Raw genomic sequence first — 18,089 nt, 5'->3', positions numbered from 1 at the left:
TTTCTTGAGGCCTTCTAGAAATTTCCATGCACATATTAGCATGTTTTCCTTTCTCTTTGTTTTTTATTTTATTTATTTATTTATTTTATAAATTTATTTATTTATTTTTGGCTGTGTTGAGTCTTCGTTGCTGCGCATGGGCTTTCTCTAGTTGTGGTGAGCGGGGGCTACTCTTCGTTGTGGTGCGTGGGCTTCTCATTGTCGTGGCTTCTCTTGTGCGGAGCACAGGCTCTAGGCACACAGGCTTCAGTAGTTATGGCACATGGGCTCAGTAGTTGTGGCTCGTAGGCTCTAGAGCACAGGCTCTCTAGTTGTGGTGCATGGGCTTAGTTGCTCCGTGGCATGTGGGATCTTCCTGGACCAGGGCTTGAACCCGTGTCCCCTGCATTGGCAGGCGGATTCTTAACCACTGCGCCACCAGGGAGGCCCTCTCTTTGTTTTTTAAAGTAAGTATATATCATAATCTTCTGTTCTACCCCTTGACTCCTTTACTTACCAGTGTGTCTTAGAGGTCATTACAAATAAGCATGTATATATCTACCACATAATGCTTCATTGAATAGATACTTACAATTTTTAAATTGCTTTATCAAACAAGAGATGTAAAAGGTCTTCTTAAAATGGACACCCAACTACTTACTACCTAGTTTAAGAAGGAAAACGTTATTTCTGTTTGAAGCCCCACCGTGCGTAATTTATTTAACTAACTTCCGGTGACATTCAGGTTGGTTTTGGTCTTACTCTTAGAATCACTCCTGCAGTGAATATCCTTGTACTGTATGTCTTTGCTTACATGTACAAACTTGTCTGTAGTATAAATTTTCAGGAGTGGAATTTCTGGGCCATGAGTTGTGTACATTGGTTTTTAAGGGTTTTTTTTTAATAGGTAATAGATTATGCAAAATAAAAAATATTATTCAAATATAAAAAGCTCATTCTCACTTTGACCCAGCTCTTACCTACACACACACACACACACACACACACACACACACACACACACACCACACACACACACACACACACACACACCAACATGTAGTAACTTTACATTATTATACATCCTTCCAGAGTATCTTTATATAAATACAAGCAGTTATATTCCCTCCTTTTGTTACACAGAAATACATATATGCATTGATTTCTAGCTTGCTTTTTACGCATAAAAGTATTATCTTAGAAAATTTTTCATGTAACTTTATATTCTTTCTATATAACTACAAAATACAGTGTTCCAGTGTACGGCGTTTATCATGATTTATTTAACCAGTCCCTACTGATGAATACTTGGATTGTTTCCAAACTTTTGGTATTATAAAAAAGGCTGCAATGAATAACATGTATATGTGCACTTAAAATTTTGGTAAATTTTGCCAAACTTTCCTCCAGTGAAATTATACCAGTTTCTGCTTCCACCAACGATGTATAAAGAATCTCTTCCTCTACACCTTGAGCATTCTAAAATGCGAAAAATAGTATCTCAATGTAGTGCAAAGACTAGTCTACATTAAGATATTTATTATTATTATTATTATTATTATTATTTACCACATTAATAGGTCAAAGGAGAAACACCACATGATCATCTCCAGAGATTCCAAACAGGTGTGTAGTAAAATTCAGCATCCATTCAGATTAAGAAACCAAGCTGTTAAGAAAATAGAAATTATTGAATACATCCTTCACATGATAAAAATACAAGTCTGAAGTCCAAAGTCAGCAGCTTACTTATTACTGTTCCCATTAAAGTCAGTAGGAAGATGTGGATGCCACTGTCATTGTCATTTAATATTCTGGAATTACCAGCTAATGCAGTCAGTTTAGAGAAAGAAGTAAGTGTAAAGAGAGGAAAGGGGAGGTAAAGTTATCACTATTTGCAGATGGTATGATAGTATACCTGGAATATTCATGAGAAAACTGAAGAAATGTTAGAGACAAAGGAGAATTTAGGAGAGCAGGGGACTACAAAGTGATGTATAAGAGTCAAGAACTTGTCTGTATACAGTAATAAGCAGTTAGAAAACGTAGTAGAGAATACCCTGTTTGCAACATCAACTAAAAAGATAAGTGACCCAGGCGCATTCCTCATAGGGAATATGTAGGCTCCACATTAAGTAAAATGCCAAAAACCTGGGGACCATCTCCCCTATCCCCTTCACCCCCTTCAGCCAAACCATCCTTAAGTTCTGCTTATTGAACCTGCAATTTCTGTCCCAGATCCCTTCCTCCTCTTTCCGCCTCCAGTGTCAGCACTCTCAGGTAAGCCACTGTCTTCTCTCACCTAAACCAGGCAGTAGTCTCCTGGTCTCCCTACTTTATTCATTCAACAGATATTTACAGAGGACATTGTATTTGTTAGAACAGGAGTCAGACATCAGTCAATAATCATGTAAAGAAATGTAAGATCTCATACCTGACATGTATTATAAGGAGTTTGAGTTGCATGATGCGGTGAGAATCTACATAGCATGACTTGACTCAGTAAGGAGAGGGGAGAGGGCTTCCCTGAGATGTGAAGCCTAAGCTGAGATCTTAGGGATGATCAAGAGAGAGGGAGGGTTCTAGGCAAAGGAGATAGTACCCCCAAGTCCACAGAGCTGGTAAAGAGCTGCAGGAAGGCCAGTATGGGTGGAGCAGAGAGCACAGTGGAGGCGTGATGCTAGATGAGACTGGAGGGTCGACCTTGTGGGCCATGTTATGCTCCAGCCACAGAAGCAATGGAGAGCCATTGAAGGGTTTTAAGTAAGGGAGTATCACTTGCCCCCCACCCCCACTTTTGTCCTCTTCCTGGCTTTTTTTTTTTTTTGGCCGTGCCATGCGGCATGTGGGATCTTAGTTCCCCAACCAGGGATCAAACTTGTGACCCCTGCATTGGGAGCTCAGAGTCTTAACCACTGGAGCCCCAGGGAAGTCCCCAGCATTTATCCTACTGTATTTGTGTACTACATTTTCCCTTCTACTCTTAAGAAAATCATTTCAGACCTTTGCCTCTTTCTTCAAATTTCCACAAAACCCCTCTCTCTCACTCTGATGACCTTACTTCACACTTAATTGAGAAATTGGCAATAACCAAATGACAAACACCTTACCTCCCCATCACCAAATCCACCCTCCTACTTCGTCTGTACATTACGTCTGTACCACTATGCAGGAAGCATCCTTCCTCCCATCCCTGTGCCCTGGATCCCTTCCCTCTCGTCCTCTCCTTCAGTTATCTCCCTCTCTCATCATCAGTTGCTCCCTCTGTTGGATCATTCTCATCAGCCTACAAACATGCCCGTACCCATCTTCTGAAAACCTTCCATTAACCCCACATCTCCCTCCAGGTACCACCTCATCTCTCTGCTCCCCTCACAGCCAAACCTCTCAAAAGAATTGTTTGTAGTCAATGTCTTCATTGTCTTCACTTCCTTAATTCATTCCAGTTGGGCTCTTGTCCCCAGCATTCCACTAAAAAGGCTAACCACTTGCCATATGTGGTTACTGAGCACTTGAAATGCGGCTGTGTGACTGAGGAACTAAATTATTAGTTGTATTGAATTTTAATTAAAGTTAATAGCCTTGTGTGGCCAGTGGCTATCACACTGGACCGTGCAGCTCTAATGGATTCTAATTGCACAATTAACAAACTTTATTTTATATATATACATATATATATTTGTATGTATGTGTATGTATATATGGATGTATGTGTATATCTTTGTGCATAAGAGTTCATACTCTTTTCAAACACATAGAACACTCATGAAATTCTCCTGGATCCCTCAGGTCAAGATCCTACATGGTTTGGCCCTCATCCCCTCCCTTCAACATCTTTTCATGCCACTGTCCTTTTACTTCACTGAACGTTAACCCACTGGCCTGCACAAACCAGTCAGCATCATCAAGGAAAGAGGCAAAGGCATTCAGCTACTTAGGATGAGCAAGGAATAATGAGAAGCTCAGTATGGCTGAACATAAAGATTGATTCCTTTCACTGCCTGAGCTGATTGATAAATCTTGATACTGAAACCTTTGTTGTATGCAGTTGGATTATCCAAAGCTGGGTTCCCCAAAGCCGATTAGGATCTGGTTAAAAGCTAGTATTCTTGAAACCTTGTCTGGTAGCTGCCCAGGCTGTTTTGCTCCATCATGTTCTGATGTGTTTGTGGAAACCCCCAGCCAGGAAGGGAGGGGAACTGCAGGGCCCCTCAGCAGCACTGCCTGCCTCCCTGCTCCACCGGTGCCCAGGGTACACTCCACTCCCCTTAGCCATCGCAAGGCCTCCAGGAATCGAAAAATAACTCCTTATCAAGGTGTGGTTCCCTGAGCTAAGGCTGACCTTGACTCTGACTTCTCCAGGTTAAGTCCTCTTGAGCTAATCAGGAAATGAATGAAGAAATGGAGTCAGGTACTTAAAAAATCAGAGCATTAAAAAAGTAATGCAAGCAGGGAGAAAGTTATTCCCTTCTCATTTTTGCTTTAGTTAAGAAGAAAGTCCACACGTGGTGTTAGTATTTCTTTAAACCCTCCCTATTACTTGCTAAACTATGATAAAAGACAGGCCTAGAGCCTTTACAAGCAATAGTGTCTTGTCAGAATTTAAAACATGATTTTTATCATAGTCAGTTTTACAGCTACCTTCAGTTTATGGCAAGTGATACTCATTTTCCATTTACAGTAGTGATATGAAGTGTCCTTTTAAAACGTGTTTACATTTAAAAAGAGTCAACTTAGAGAAAAATAGTAAGTAAGTAATACTCCAAGTGATATCTGGATCTAGCCGAAATCACACTGTGATTCATGAATATCCAAAGTCTGGGAAATGCTGCCTTAGGAACAGAGCTGTCAAGAGTGATGGGGCCACGTGTTGGCAAGACTGGCCGCATCTTGAGCGAAACCAGCCCTTTTCTGGAGCAGCTGTCAGGGTAAGGTGCTTGTCTTTATTCCCTGCTTCTCATCCCCAAGGTTCGTTTACCAAGCAAAAGTTGGGGGTCGCTGGTTCCCAGCCGTCTGCGCACACAGCAAGAAGCAAGGCAAGCAGGAAGCAGCAGATGCGGCCCTCCGCGTCTTGATTGGGGAGGACGAGAAGGCAGAGCGCATGGGTTTCACAGAGGTAACCCCAGTGACAGGGGCCAGTCTCAGAAGAACTATGCTCCTCCTCTCAAGGTCCCCAGAAGCACAGCCAAAGACAGTTAAGACGTCTACTTTTGGTGCTATCATTTTTGGGGGTCCTGCTAACTCCTGTCTGGGTGGAGTCAGCTCTTAACTTGCTATCATGTGAACTATCCTAGGCTTTAATATTAGCCTCAGTAGAACCTAGAACTGGGACACTAGACGTGAGAGGGGGAAAGATGACCCAGCAGTCCAGTAGAACTCGACCTCCCTGCCCACTCTGAAACATGGTGGACACAGACGAGACTCGGTGGCCCTGACATGGCCTCCTGTCCCCACAGCTTCCTCTCACAGGCAGCACCTTCCACGACCAGATAGCCATGCTGAGCCACCGGTGCTTCAATGCTCTCACCAATAGTTTCCAGCCCTCCTTGCTTGGCCGCAAGATCCTGGCTGCCATCATCATGAAGAAAGACTCTGAAGACCTGGGTGTCGTGGTCAGCTTGGGGACAGGTAAGTGGGCTCTGAAATGTGTCCCAACTCTCCACCCCCCGCAGTGACTGGAAGCACCTCCTCATTCTCTCCTGGGGTCCTGTGTGGGTGAATTTAAGGCAGAGAGGAGACTCTTCTTGTATTTCATTTTAGCTACAGTTAATTCAGAGCAGGGAATGAATTCTCATTTCCTAGTGAAAAGAATACAGGAGTCAGGATCTGATAAACTAGGTTGTTTCTGCCTTCAAGCTTTAAGAACAAACAGCCTCTACCCTATTCATCATCGTTTTCCTTTGGAAATTTCACATTTGCTTTAACTGCCTTCCCAGGGAATCGCTGTGTGAAAGGAGATTCTCTAAGCCTAAAGGGAGAAACCGTCAATGACTGCCACGCAGAGATCATCTCCCGGAGAGGCTTCATCAGGTGAGTGAGCTCGCAGGGCGTGGTGGCTCTGACACCCACCTGACGGGCAGGTCCTCGACCCTGCAGTGTCGGCCTTTGCCTCACCTGCCCATTTGAACCTGTCTTACGGAATCAATCCCTTCTGCGACCCGGCTGCATGCCCCTACTCAGCCTGCTGTTTAAGAGCTCTTTGTCTGCTAACTCTGCTTCAAGCCCTTTTTTAAAAGCACACAATGACCTCTTGATCTTCAGTGCTGTAGGGATGAGGAAGCCTTCCATCTCCATTTGAGGACCTATAAACAAACCCATTGCCCTGCCAGCTTTCCCCTCCAGTTCACCTTTTCTTTAATTTATGAAGGGAGAGAAGCAACAGCCTCCTATAGTCCTTGAATCAGTTTATTCTGCCCTAGAATCCCTGCAGCTGCCAGAGCGAGAAGCTCTTGGCAGAAATGGAACTGACCTGAAAGGCTAACTTAGCTTTAAGAAATGCTGAGGTCTCCCATGGAGAATTTCCCACCAACTCTTTCAACCTGAGAAACCCTGAAAGGTCTGCACTGTTAAGGCTTGTCCTTGCTTGGGATCAGATTATAGAAGCAACTGCTGTTCCCAGAATCAGTCTTCTTAACCACACTTTCTTCTTGTAGGTTTCTCTACAGCGAGTTAATGAAGTACAACCCCCAGACTGCGAAGGATAGTATATTTGAGCCTGCTAAGGGAGGAGAAAAGCTCCAAATAAAAAAGACCGTGTCGTTCCATCTCTATATCAGGTCTGTACAGTCTCTGTTGCCACTAGAGCCAGCCCTGCCGGGCTTCCAGAGCTGGGTGAATGCTCTCCTGGTCTGTAAATCAGAGCTTGTTCGATGGGCCATGCTTGGCTCTGTGTTTGAGGTCCACGCCCCAGTGTGGAGTGACTCACATGTGCTTCTACCCACTCCGGCAGCCCGTAGTAGGCTTCAGAAGCCTACTTTCTCCCACATCGAGCTGTTCTTGAGCCCCAGGAAACTGGAGAGATATATCTGCACAGGTGGGTTTTAACAGATGCCCCTGTATTGCAGCACGGCCCCATGTGGCGATGGTGCCCTCTTTGACAAGTCCTGCAGCGACCGTGCTGTGGAGAGCACAGACTCCCGCCACTATCCTGTTTTTGAGAATCCCAAACAAGGCAAGCTCCGCACCAAGGTAGAGAACGGTGAGTGACACGTCCTCCCTCTCCCACCAAAAGGCTCTGCGAAGCCCCAGGCCCGTCACAGAGCCAGAGCACAGCTGCCAAGTTTTTGCCATTAGTTGGCTGAGGTACCAGGGTCTTGTTTCCAGGGAGAGGCAAGATGTAGGTCAGAGAAGATCTGTAGGAAGATCAAGATTCCATTTTGAATTAGGTAGCTGGGGAGATCTCCAAATGAAATAGGAAGCAGAAGTACCCACTTAGAGCTCAGAGGAGAGAAATGGCTGGAAATAAAAGTTTGGGAGTCATCCTCCTATGGTTGATCTTTATAGCCATTGAAATGGATGGGATCACCTCAGGGAAGGTTGGAGAAAATGGGAAGAAAATGATGCAGAACCAAGCCTGAGATGTTGACAGGAGGACGCCAAGTGCCCGGCTCCCCTCCTGACTAATTGGCTGCTGATTCTCCACCATGTCTGCCAGCTCCCCCTCCTCCATTGTCCTCTAATGTCTCCTACTGTCTCCTCACATCCACTCCTATTCCCTTCAGGCCATCCTTCTACAGTTATCAGAGTGACCCTCAAACATAGATCATGTTACTTCGCTGCTCAAAACCCTAAAGTATAGGGCTTCCCTGGTGGCGCAGTGGTTGAGAGTCCGCCTGCCGATGCAGGGGACACGGGTTTGTGCCCCGGTCCGGGAAGATCCCACACGCCGTGGAGCGGCTGGGCCTGTGAGCCATGGCCGCTGAGCCTGCGCGTCCGGAGCCTGTGCTCCGCAGCGGGAGAGGCCACAACAGTGAGAGGCCCGCGTACCGCAAAAAAAAAAAAAAAAAACCTAAAGTGTGAACACAGAGCTACCATATGACCCAGCAATTCACTCCTAGAAACATCCCCAAGAGAAATGAAAACATATATCCACACAAAAACTAATACAGGAACGTTCATAGGAACGTTTTTTGTAATAGCCCAAAAGTGGAGACAACCCCAGGGTCCATCAACTGATGAATGGATAAACAAAATGAGTTCTATCCATACAATGGGATATTATTTGTCCATAAGAAGGAATGAAATACTGACTTCTAATGGATAGGAGGTTTCTTTTGGGGGTGATGACATGTTCTAAAATTGATTGTGGTGATGGTTGCACAACTCCGTGAATATACTAAAAATTATTGAAGTATATGCTTTAAATGGGTGAATTATATCTCAGTAAAGCTCACTAAAAACAAAAAGCCGGGCTTCCCTGGTGGCGCAGTGGTTGAGAGTCCGCCTGCCGATGCAGGGGACACGGGTTCGTGCCCCGGTCCAGGAAGATCCCACATGCCGCGGAGCGGCTGGGCCCGTGAGCCATGGCCACTGAGCCTGCGCATCTGGAGCCTGTGCTCCTCAATGGGAGAGGCCAGAACAGTGAGAGGCCCGTGTACCAAAAAAATAAAATAAAAAAAAAAAAAAAAAAAAAAAACAAAAACAAAAAGCCCACCATCCTATAGTGGTTTCCCACCACACTTCACATAAAAGCAAAACGTGCCATTCACCTGTGCTTCAGCCACATTGGCTCTTTGTCAGCTCTCTCAACAACTAAACCCCCTGCTGCCTCAGGGCCTTTGCTTTTGCTCTTCTCTGTGTCTGAAACACTCTTTCTCAGCTGTTCCTTCTCCTCCTTCGTGTCTCAGCCCGCCTGACAGTCCTATCCCAGGAGGTTCCCCTGGCTGTCCTCCATCATAGCTCCCTCAGAACCATCTAGAATTCTTATGTGTGTTGACTTACGTGTTTAGTGTCTGCTCCGTTCCCTTTCTGTCCCCTCACCCCCATAAACGTTCTAGGAAGGTAAGGATCTTATTTGGTTTTGCTCACCATTGTTTCCCAGCACCAAGCCTAGTGCCCAGCACATAGTAGGTGCTATAAAATATATGAAGAACGAATGAGTCAGTAGCCTCTGGCCCAAGTCTAAGAAGGAGAAACACCACGCCAGGGAGGGGCTCGGTCCAAGGGCCCCTGCGGGTCTGACCCAAGTCTCTCATCCAGGAGAAGGCACAATCCCAGTGGAGTCCAGTGACATTGTGCCCACGTGGGACGGCATTCGGCTGGGGGAGAGACTCCGAACCATGTCCTGTAGTGACAAGATCCTGCGTTGGAACGTGCTCGGCCTGCAGGGGGCGCTGTTGACCCACTTCCTGCAGCCTGTGTATCTCAAATCCGTCACACTGGGTAAGGACCTGTCTTGAGAGCTGAAACTGGACTGTTATTTTGGTGCCCAAATCCCAGCAAACCGCATGTTTCATTGCCAGGTGCTAACATGATGTCTCCCCTTTTCAAAGTGTGCTCGATGCAGTGGTTAGTGATGGATTCTGAGTGTCTGGTCTGCTGTGATGGGAAGATTGGTTTAGGTAGTGAGCCTAGGTAACGACATGCCAGCCAAGTCTTTTCAAGATGAGTTAAAGAAACACAGCAGCTTAAAACTGCAGTGTCTGAGTTTCCTTGCTCTCCTCAGCCCTTGGCCTTACCTGGAACCTTATGTATTGTGCTTAAATGTTTGATGATCCCTATGTATCCTGGGCAGCCACAGTTAGAAGGTGCTTCCTAAGTAGGGAGTTGATTCTCTGTCTTGACAACTCTGTCTGTACCCTCACACTCCCCACATGCCTCTGCCACTTCACAGCATTTGGTGCAAACACAGGTGTGTGCGTTTCTTTTTTGTACCCAGGTTACCTTTTCAGCCAAGGGCATCTGACCCGTGCCATTTGCTGTCGTGTGACAAGAGATGGGAGTGCGTTTGAGGATGGACTCCGACATCCCTTCATTGTCAACCACCCCAAGGTACTATAACCCCATCCATTTTTCCCTTGATGTTTTCTCCTTTTCAAGTAATCCTATCAGCAGAGCAAAAACATACGGTGTGGGCACGGGGAGCATTAGTTCGTTTCCCCAGAACTTACCCTTTCCTCCTCTTGAATGCCAAGGGCTTTCCTTCTTTTAGTCTGGAATTCATCTGAATTGAGGTCGAGTTAGTACATCTGAGTCTTAGCCAAACAGAATCCTAGATAAGGGGGAAAGATCATGACCCCACAACTCCCTCTTTCCTGTGAGTCTTGAGTCCCTGCTTCAGAAGCTTTTTCCTGAAAGGTTTCCATCTTTCTCCCATTGCTCCTGGAATTCCTAGGTTGGCCGAGTCAGTGTATACGATTCCAAGAGGCAATCCGGGAAGACCAAGGAGACAAGCGTCAACTGGTGTTTGGCTGACGGCTACGACCTAGAGATCCTAGATGGGACCAGAGGCACCGTGGATGGGTAAGGAGCTGGGAGAGCACAGCAAAAGCAGAGCCAGGCGTCCTGGCCTGAGCCCCAAGGGAGTGTCGTGTTGCCAAACACCGGAGCTTAAAAGCTGCCACACGCACCCATGCCCCCCCTCCCCACCAGTGTCTCCACCTGTTCCGTCCCAGGTGAACAGTGAGTGCTTTCGTTTCTCCAGGCCACGGAATGAATTATCCCGGGTCTCCAAAAAGAACATTTTCCTTCTATTCAAGAAGCTCTGCTCCTTCCGGTACCGCAGGGATCTACTTAGACTCTCCTATGGTGAAGCCAAGAAAGCTGCCCGTGACTACGAGATAGCCAAGAACTACTTCAAAAAAAGTCTGAAGGACATGGGCTATGGGAACTGGATAAGCAAACCCCAGGAGGAAAAGAATTTTTACCTCTGCCCAGTGTAGTGTCATCCGGTGACTGATGGGTCAGGGTGTTTCACACTGGGGTGAGAGAGAGGTCGTAGCATTCCTCATCACGTTGGTCAAGGGTTTTTGGTTTTTGGTTTCCTTTTTGTTGTTTTGTTTTTGTTTTTAAATGGAACCACAATTGGTAACACTGAGAACTTTGGGTTCCTGTTTTTCCTGCTTTCTTTGGGATTACTAGGCCAGGTCTAGCCATCCCCCTTCTCTTTTCCCAAGCAGAGGGGTAGAGACCTAAGGGCAGAGAGAAGGGGTTGTTCCTTCTTTGCGCCCACTTCCTCTTCCTTCTTCGTTTTTTCCTGTTTCCGTTCCCTTTGTATTTGCTACACTGACCTCTTGTGGTCTTGATTAGGTTCCAGTCAACAGTGTGAATCATGCCAGGGACTGATGATTTTTCATTTGTGGATTCTGAGGCCCCTCTGCTTCCCCTCCTCCCCTTCTGAGATTCCTTCTTCATGATCGTTAAGTTTTACCTTTTCCTCCAAGAGGGTAGAGGGGTGAACTTAAAGAATTTGGTGAAACATTTATAAGGGCAGGAGTTTAAAACGGCAGTCAGCTTGTTACCAGTGCCAAGCGTGATCAGAATCTGCAGATAATGCTCAGTGATCTTCGGATTGTGCACTTTAGCCGGCTTGGGAGGGGCCAAGAGGCAGGGAAGGCTGCTGCTTGGGAAGTGCATCCCTTCCCCAGGTGGCAGGGAAGGCTGGGAACAGCCAGACGGGGCTAAAGGAATTGCCCGAGCAATAGGGGAAGTCTGCCCTGCAGGGGTGACACAGACCACTTCCTGGGGAAGCAGATATATCTTGGGATGTTGCCAAGCTCCCAGCTGTCCCTCCTAAAGCATTGCTAGGAATTTGTCCTACCAATGGGGGAAGTAGCGCCATAGACCCCAACCAACTGGTAGGAAAAAACCCAGGATAAATCCTAGAGGGTAAATCATCTCTGCTCAGATAATCAGGACCTAGCAGGAATAAGGGCAAAAAATCATGTTGGGTCAGATCACTGTTCCAGCCAGCGTGTTTCTTATGACAGTGACACCAAGGGAAGGTGACTAAGTCATGGGTAAATTGGGAGTTTTAAAAGAATGATGTAAATGTTGATTCCTAACAGCTACAGATAACCTGTAATTGCACAGATTTAAAAGTCAGATGTCATTTTCCATTGATTAACCAAGTGCTTTTGTTTTGCCTGATAGCTTCAGAAGGTTGTTTGTGGGCGGGTCACAGACCTGAGGTCTTCCAGCCTGCTAGGGAATCTTTTAGGGTTGACATTCAACAGTAGTTCTAGGTGAAAGGGCAGGTTGTCCTAAAACTCTGTGAGATGGGACCCTTGGTCTACACCTCAAGGTACTGTGGACTCTTGTCAGAGCCTTCGACTCTCTGTGGAGTCTGGCTCTGGCCCTAAGCCAGCCAGACATGCTCAAGAAAAGTACAGAGGCCCTGCCACCTCCAGGCCTGAGCCTGCCTCTTTCCTCTGGATGATTCCTCTATCATCATCTGTGAACATGCCGAGCCAGTGCCCTCAGACGATTTTCCGTCCTCCCCCACACCCCGCAACCTACTGACTAGTTAACCCCCTGTCTGTCCCACCTCTTCAGCAGTGGATACATCCGCATCCACACATTTATTCTTGTGGCTACCGTTCTCTCTGTACTTTTGACCAAAGTGAGAAAACGTAAGTCTTTAAATCACTAAGGATATCTTTGCGGAACACCAAAGTGTCCCAAGGAACTAGGAGGGAAACAGTGCCTATCTTCTGGGGTGGAAGGGGACTGCCCCCCAGTCCTGTGAGTCTCCTGATGGCACACAAAATCAGTGCTGTCCCAGGAGGCAGCTCATCTCCCTAGTTCTTCAGGCTAGAGGGTACCACCTACTGATTCCTCGGCATGCTCGGCCCCTGTGGACCGTCTTGGGCATTGGAATCTCCTGCAGAGCTCAGACTCAGCTGCCTCTTCTTTAACCGGGAGCACAGGCGCTCTCAAAAGGTCAGAGCCCCTGCTTGCCCCAAGATCTTGTCTAGCGAACTTACAGTATTCAGTTTCTGTTGTAGGGAGAGAGCAAGGCTTCCCTGTACCCATGCATCTGCTGGAAACAAGCCTGTGTCAGGCCCTGCGCAGCCGTGCCCACCCCTGCCCCTCTGAGTCACGTGGGACAGAGGCAGAACTCCCACCTAGAGTGTTCTCTTCACTTTTTCGTCCAATCTTTGTTTTTAGTAAGCAAGACCTTCTCCCCAGCTTTTTCTCTTTTTTTTAATCTTTGTAGTTGATTTGTCTGAACTGTGGCTATTGTGCATTCTTTGAATAATCACTTGTAAAAACTGTCGCTGCTTCAAGCTATTTCCTTTACTCATGTTGAAGGGATTTTGCTGGTTTTTGGGGTCTTGGTAGTAACACCAAGAGCAGAGTGGGGAAGAGCCCAAGTGTAGACTTGGGTGCCACGATGGGTGCAGTCAGTTTTATGATTCCACTTTTATGTGTCCCTTGGTAAAAGTGACTAACAATATACATTCCTCGTAAATAAAAAAAAAGAAGAATCTGAATTGTTAGAAAACCTCAAGTCTTGGTTTCTTGGGGGGTGAGAAAGTGGGGACAGAGGGAGCAGTGGTCCTGGGATTTCTGGCAACAGCACCAGCTGCATCTGACACAGAACCTGAGGAGAGGGTCTCCCTTAGCCAGCAGAGAGGAGCCATTTCAAAGGGCCTGCCTGGGAGGTGAGCTTGCGTCTGGTGTGTTGGAGTACATCAGACAACCTTTAATTACTTCCTCAGGTCCACAGCGCCCCCTACCCCATCACATCCCACCATCAAATATCTTGTCCCCAGAGACTTGCTGCGCAAGATTTCAAGGCCCAGAGTAGGAAAGCGTCCCTTGAGACCACACCACAAATCACATACGCAACTCCAGCTCTCCTTGAGGGGTTTCTACAGCCTTCCACTCCCAGCTGTTTTGCCTGCAGGGAGGTGCAAGTTGCAGCCTGGACCAGAACTGGCTTGGCTGCAGTCTTAGGAGACAGGCCATTTGCTTTTTACTTCATAGATGGCATCCAGAATATTTCTTCGTCTCGATTTCAAGGAGAATGCACCACTTTCCAGATTTCAATTTCGTCCAGGATTTCTACAAGACTCTTCCTTGACCTTGTAAAAATACCATACCAGAGAACATGAAATATTTGACAGTGAGGCTTCCTAAGTCGCAGTGAAACCTCCCTCTTCATCCACAATACAGATGGGACAACTGAGGCCAGGAGGGCCAGCGACATGTTTGGGGGGCACATTAAATAAGGGCCAGAACTCGGCATGGGCGTCGGTCACAGTCTGTTGAAATACAATACATGGTGAGCTGGACAGTTTTGACAGACAGTGAAGGACAGTGTCTCCGTCTACCATGAGGTACCTGGAGCCTTGAGCATCTCTGTCCTGTTCTCAGGCATCTGGTCCCACCTGGAGGGAAATGTAGTATCCAGGCTTTGTAGAAAATGGACCGTTTCTTCCATACTTACAGTGAGTGCATGACATTAAGACTGTCCCCCCGCCACCCAGCTCTGGGTGGGCTGGGAAGCAAGGCTACCCCACGGGAGCACAAGAGGGGTTTCCTTCAGCTCAGCATTTCAGTTGCTGTTCACCCTACATTTCATCTCAGGGGATCACCATTTAATACTGCTTCCAGGATGTGGGCCCTGGTCAAACCCATGTTTCAGGAGCAGGAGTGCCTTCCACACACACAGCCCTGACTTCCCAGAGTGCAGGGGCTGTACGAGGAGTCTCCGGCCATCCCTCCAGGAGACCGGGCCTCATGTCTGCCCTGTCCTCCAGGGCCCCTTCTTTACAAAGGGCCTTCCCAGGAGCTATTTCTGGGCTCTGTCTACTCTAGGCACAGCCATTTGGCCCTATCTTTTCCATCTGATGAATGGACTTATCAGGCCACAAACCACAATCATTGATGTTACCACTGATCTTTTCTTTAGATTCGTGCGATGTGTTTAACCTCTCATGAGTCCAGTTTCCCCAGTATTCTCCCTTCTTTCCTTATTCACCAACCCTGGCCCGAGAGGATTTCCCCACCCCCCACCCGTCCCCACCTCCGCCCCCCAGATGTAACAGAGAGATAAGACACCTTTGGAAACAACTTTCTTTATGAGAATCTTGAGTTCCTAATGAGTCTGGCCTGGAGTGGGCTAGGTCAGTGCAAATATTCCAGGAGCACAGACGGGGGCAGCCGAGGCCAGTGTGGGAGAGATGGGGGCACTGCCGGTGGGTGAGTGAGGTGTTCTAATGATTCCTAGACCGACAGTCCCTTAGGAACCATGTGACTGTCACACTGACCTCTGAGACCTGTTGGGATGAATACTGAAGGGTGGCTGCTTATTCTCTGTCTAGTCTGGGTGGGCGACTGGCCAGCACCAGTTGGCTTGTGAGGGATGCTGTGACACCAGCCCGACTCTGCCTACAAGCAGAGGGTGACGGCTGGAACTGAGTGGGGAGAGAATTGAGAGAAGACGCTGAATGCCCCTCACTTCCCTCCCAAGGAGCTCTCCTCCTCCCTGCCTCAAAGGCCACAGAGAGCGTGGACTCTGGGATCAGTGTTGGGTTTCAGGTCCAGCACTACTCACCAGCTATCTCTTGGTCTCTCTGTGCCTCATTTTTCTTCTGTCAACAAGGGCCCCTTCCCTGCAGGACAGTGAGGGGTAAAGACAGTGTATCCGAAGCAACTGGCCCAGAGCAGGCCACTGTGCACAGCAGCTAATACTGGGATTGGGAGAAGCAGAACAGGAGTCAAAGCCCCACATCCTCCCTGTTTGCTTAGAGGGAAATGGCCTTGCCCTTTCTGCACAGATAGCCTTCCTCCACAGAAATGCCAGCTGGGGGCTGCCCGTGTCTTATTTGCTTTTAAATCTGCAATAACTTGGTACCAGCTGTTCCAGTATTAGACACCTCACTGCCAGGAGACTGCCTTCCTCCTGCCGCAGTTCCAGCCGTCAAAAGCAGTCTCTCATACCCTCTTTTTCAAACAAAAAGTGGTTCTCAGATGGCCTGTGGCCTTCTCATCTCTGATGGAGATGATCCCAACTGTTTCCTCACTGCCCTCTCCCAAGCCCACCTTGCTTGGGTACCAATCCAGTATCTCTCCCTCCCTCTTCAGATCTGGGGCCTTCAGTCCTGGCCCGGAGCTCAGTTGGGTACCCCATTCTCTCCAGAGATGCCCTGCCCCACCCCCATGGAAGGGGCCAAGAGGCTTCCCAGACAACACCAAGAGAAGAGGATGGAGGACCCAAGGGTAGAAGAGACCTGGTTCTCCAAAGCTTCCCAACGCCCTTGAGGATTCAGTCTGTACTGACACGTGGTAACACCTTGCCTGAGCCCTCTTTCCTCCACCCGTCCTCCCCTCCTCCCCACTGGCGTGGTCCCCTAGGGGCTGCACCCAGAGATGGAGGGAATGGTACTGCCCCAGGGACCCTGCCCAGTTAACCCCTTCGATCAGGCCCTCCCATCCTTGCTGTAGCCCTCAGCCAGCTGTCATCCCCATGTCACAGATGAGGATGAGCAAATTCAGAGTTAAGTGCTTGTACAAGGTCAGCCAGCAAACAACCTCTGCTCTCCAGCAGCCCCTCTGGCACTGTTCGGGTGACTTACTTGGACAACAGCCAATTGCAGGAAGTACTGAAAGCATGTTCAGCCACAGCAACAGCCGATGGGGCCTCCCTAGCAGCCTAGACCCTGGCAAGGAACCCGGGAGAGCTGGGCAGGAGGGCCTCAGGCCAGCACCTACCCTTCAGAGGGAGGGTTCCTTTTCATTAGCTGTTTCAGGTTCCGGGATGTTTCCTCAGGGCTATGAGTCCGAGGTGGGTCCAACCATAATACAGGCAACTCTCCATTTGTTGTTCTAGAAGAAGGGAGTCTCCATGGTGCCGAGACACTCACCCCCCAGAAGAGATGTCTGCCAGCCCATTCCGGCAGGTGGGGAAATGTGCTGAGGCACATCTCTCACAGCTGCTGGCTTCACGTCCCAGTGGCGTTCCTCCACAGCCAGTACGGGACTAGGTCACCCGGGGGCCTGGGCACACACCTGTGTCAGGAGGAGCTGATCCAGAAGGGAGGCCGGAGCCTGAGCTTAGCCCACGAATGGAACGAACCTTTGCTGAAGAGGCTCCAGAGGGCAGCCCACCTGTTGGGCTCACCCCAGCATTCCCTGTGTTGCTCCTCTCCAGCTCCCCCAGACCCCATCCCTGTTTCCGGGGGCTATCTGCTCCAGGGTATGGGTGGGTCTGGAAGGAAGAGTGACATGACAAGGCAGGTAAGCCCATACCTGTCGACTCTGACCACCTCTCAGACTTGACATTCACGAAGCATCTACTCTACGCCAGGTACAGCCCTGGGCTTTTTCACAAACATCACTCCTGCCTCACAACAACCCCATGAAGAGGGCCTTACTATCCCCGATTTATAGATGAGGAAGCTAAGGCCTAGCCAGACTTGCTCAGGATGGCTGAGAGTAGTGGCAGAGCGGGGACCAGAATTCAGACTCTGCTCCCTGTCCAGCGCTCTGTGCCTGTGCTGTCTCCCCACCTCCGAGGTGCCTGCAGAAGCGGGCATCCAGCCAGGCTCCAGAGAATAGCATGGTGTGTCGGGCAGTCCCCTCAGGTGCGCTTGGCAGACGGACCCCTCTGTGACCCCGATGGCCCAGCACTGAGCCCAGGCTGGGACCACAGATCAGAGCCAGTCATGTGGCGGGGGCCAGGGCAGGTGATCCCTGAAGAGGTCTGTTTCCTGGGCTAACAGGCAAGGTGGCCTCCAGCTGGCCCCTGGGAGCAGCGTTGGGATACACCCTCCAGGGACCCACAGGATAGGAAGCTGAAGGCTGGGCTCTGTGTACACTCCGCTGTGCAGACCGGCAGTAGCAGACCTGTCCTTCCGAAGTTCTGCTTCAACCCTGCTCAGGTTTGCTTGGGCGGGGCAAGAGGAGGAGCCAGATCAGGAAGGATGGAGCCAGGAACAGAAGTAGGGGGCAGGAACCATGCTGATGTGACAGAGTTCTGGCCACTCACACCCTGCTGGGCTGGCCTCCACAGGCAGCCCTCTCCTGCCCGGCCTGCTCTGCTGCGGGCAAGAGGGCTGGGTCTGCTTAAAGCTAATGTCCTTAGTTTACTCATTCCAATGACCAGTCGGTTCAAATTGCAGCCAAGGAACAGCCTGTGAATTTGAACTCACACAGTTCAAGAA

At 48.6% G+C, this 18,089-nt stretch overlaps 1 protein-coding gene across 1 annotated transcript in view; it reads left to right on the top strand.

Annotated features, from left to right (window-relative positions):
- ADAR (adenosine deaminase RNA specific) overlaps positions 1–10,994 on the top strand; it is a gene marked incomplete at its 5' end in the record, with an annotated part of 37,273 nt that extends 26,279 nt beyond the window's left edge. Inside the window, 10 exon segments of the mRNA XM_079721904.1 lie at positions 2,245–2,259; positions 4,948–5,095; positions 5,436–5,607; positions 5,916–6,009; positions 6,633–6,755; positions 7,044–7,177; positions 9,178–9,360; positions 9,857–9,969; positions 10,313–10,440; positions 10,622–10,994. Coding sequence (XP_079578030.1) covers positions 2,245–2,259; positions 4,948–5,095; positions 5,436–5,607; positions 5,916–6,009; positions 6,633–6,755; positions 7,044–7,177; positions 9,178–9,360; positions 9,857–9,969; positions 10,313–10,440; positions 10,622–10,859 — 1,348 coding nt within the window. The 3' untranslated portion in view covers positions 10,860–10,994.
- Between the last annotated feature and the right edge of the window lie 7,095 nt (positions 10,995–18,089).

Source organism: Hyperoodon ampullatus (genome assembly GCF_949752795.1).
Source record: "Hyperoodon ampullatus genome assembly, chromosome: 2".
NCBI lineage: Eukaryota > Metazoa > Chordata > Mammalia > Artiodactyla > Ziphiidae > Hyperoodon > Hyperoodon ampullatus.
This window is presented reverse-complemented; position numbering and strand designations above follow the sequence as displayed.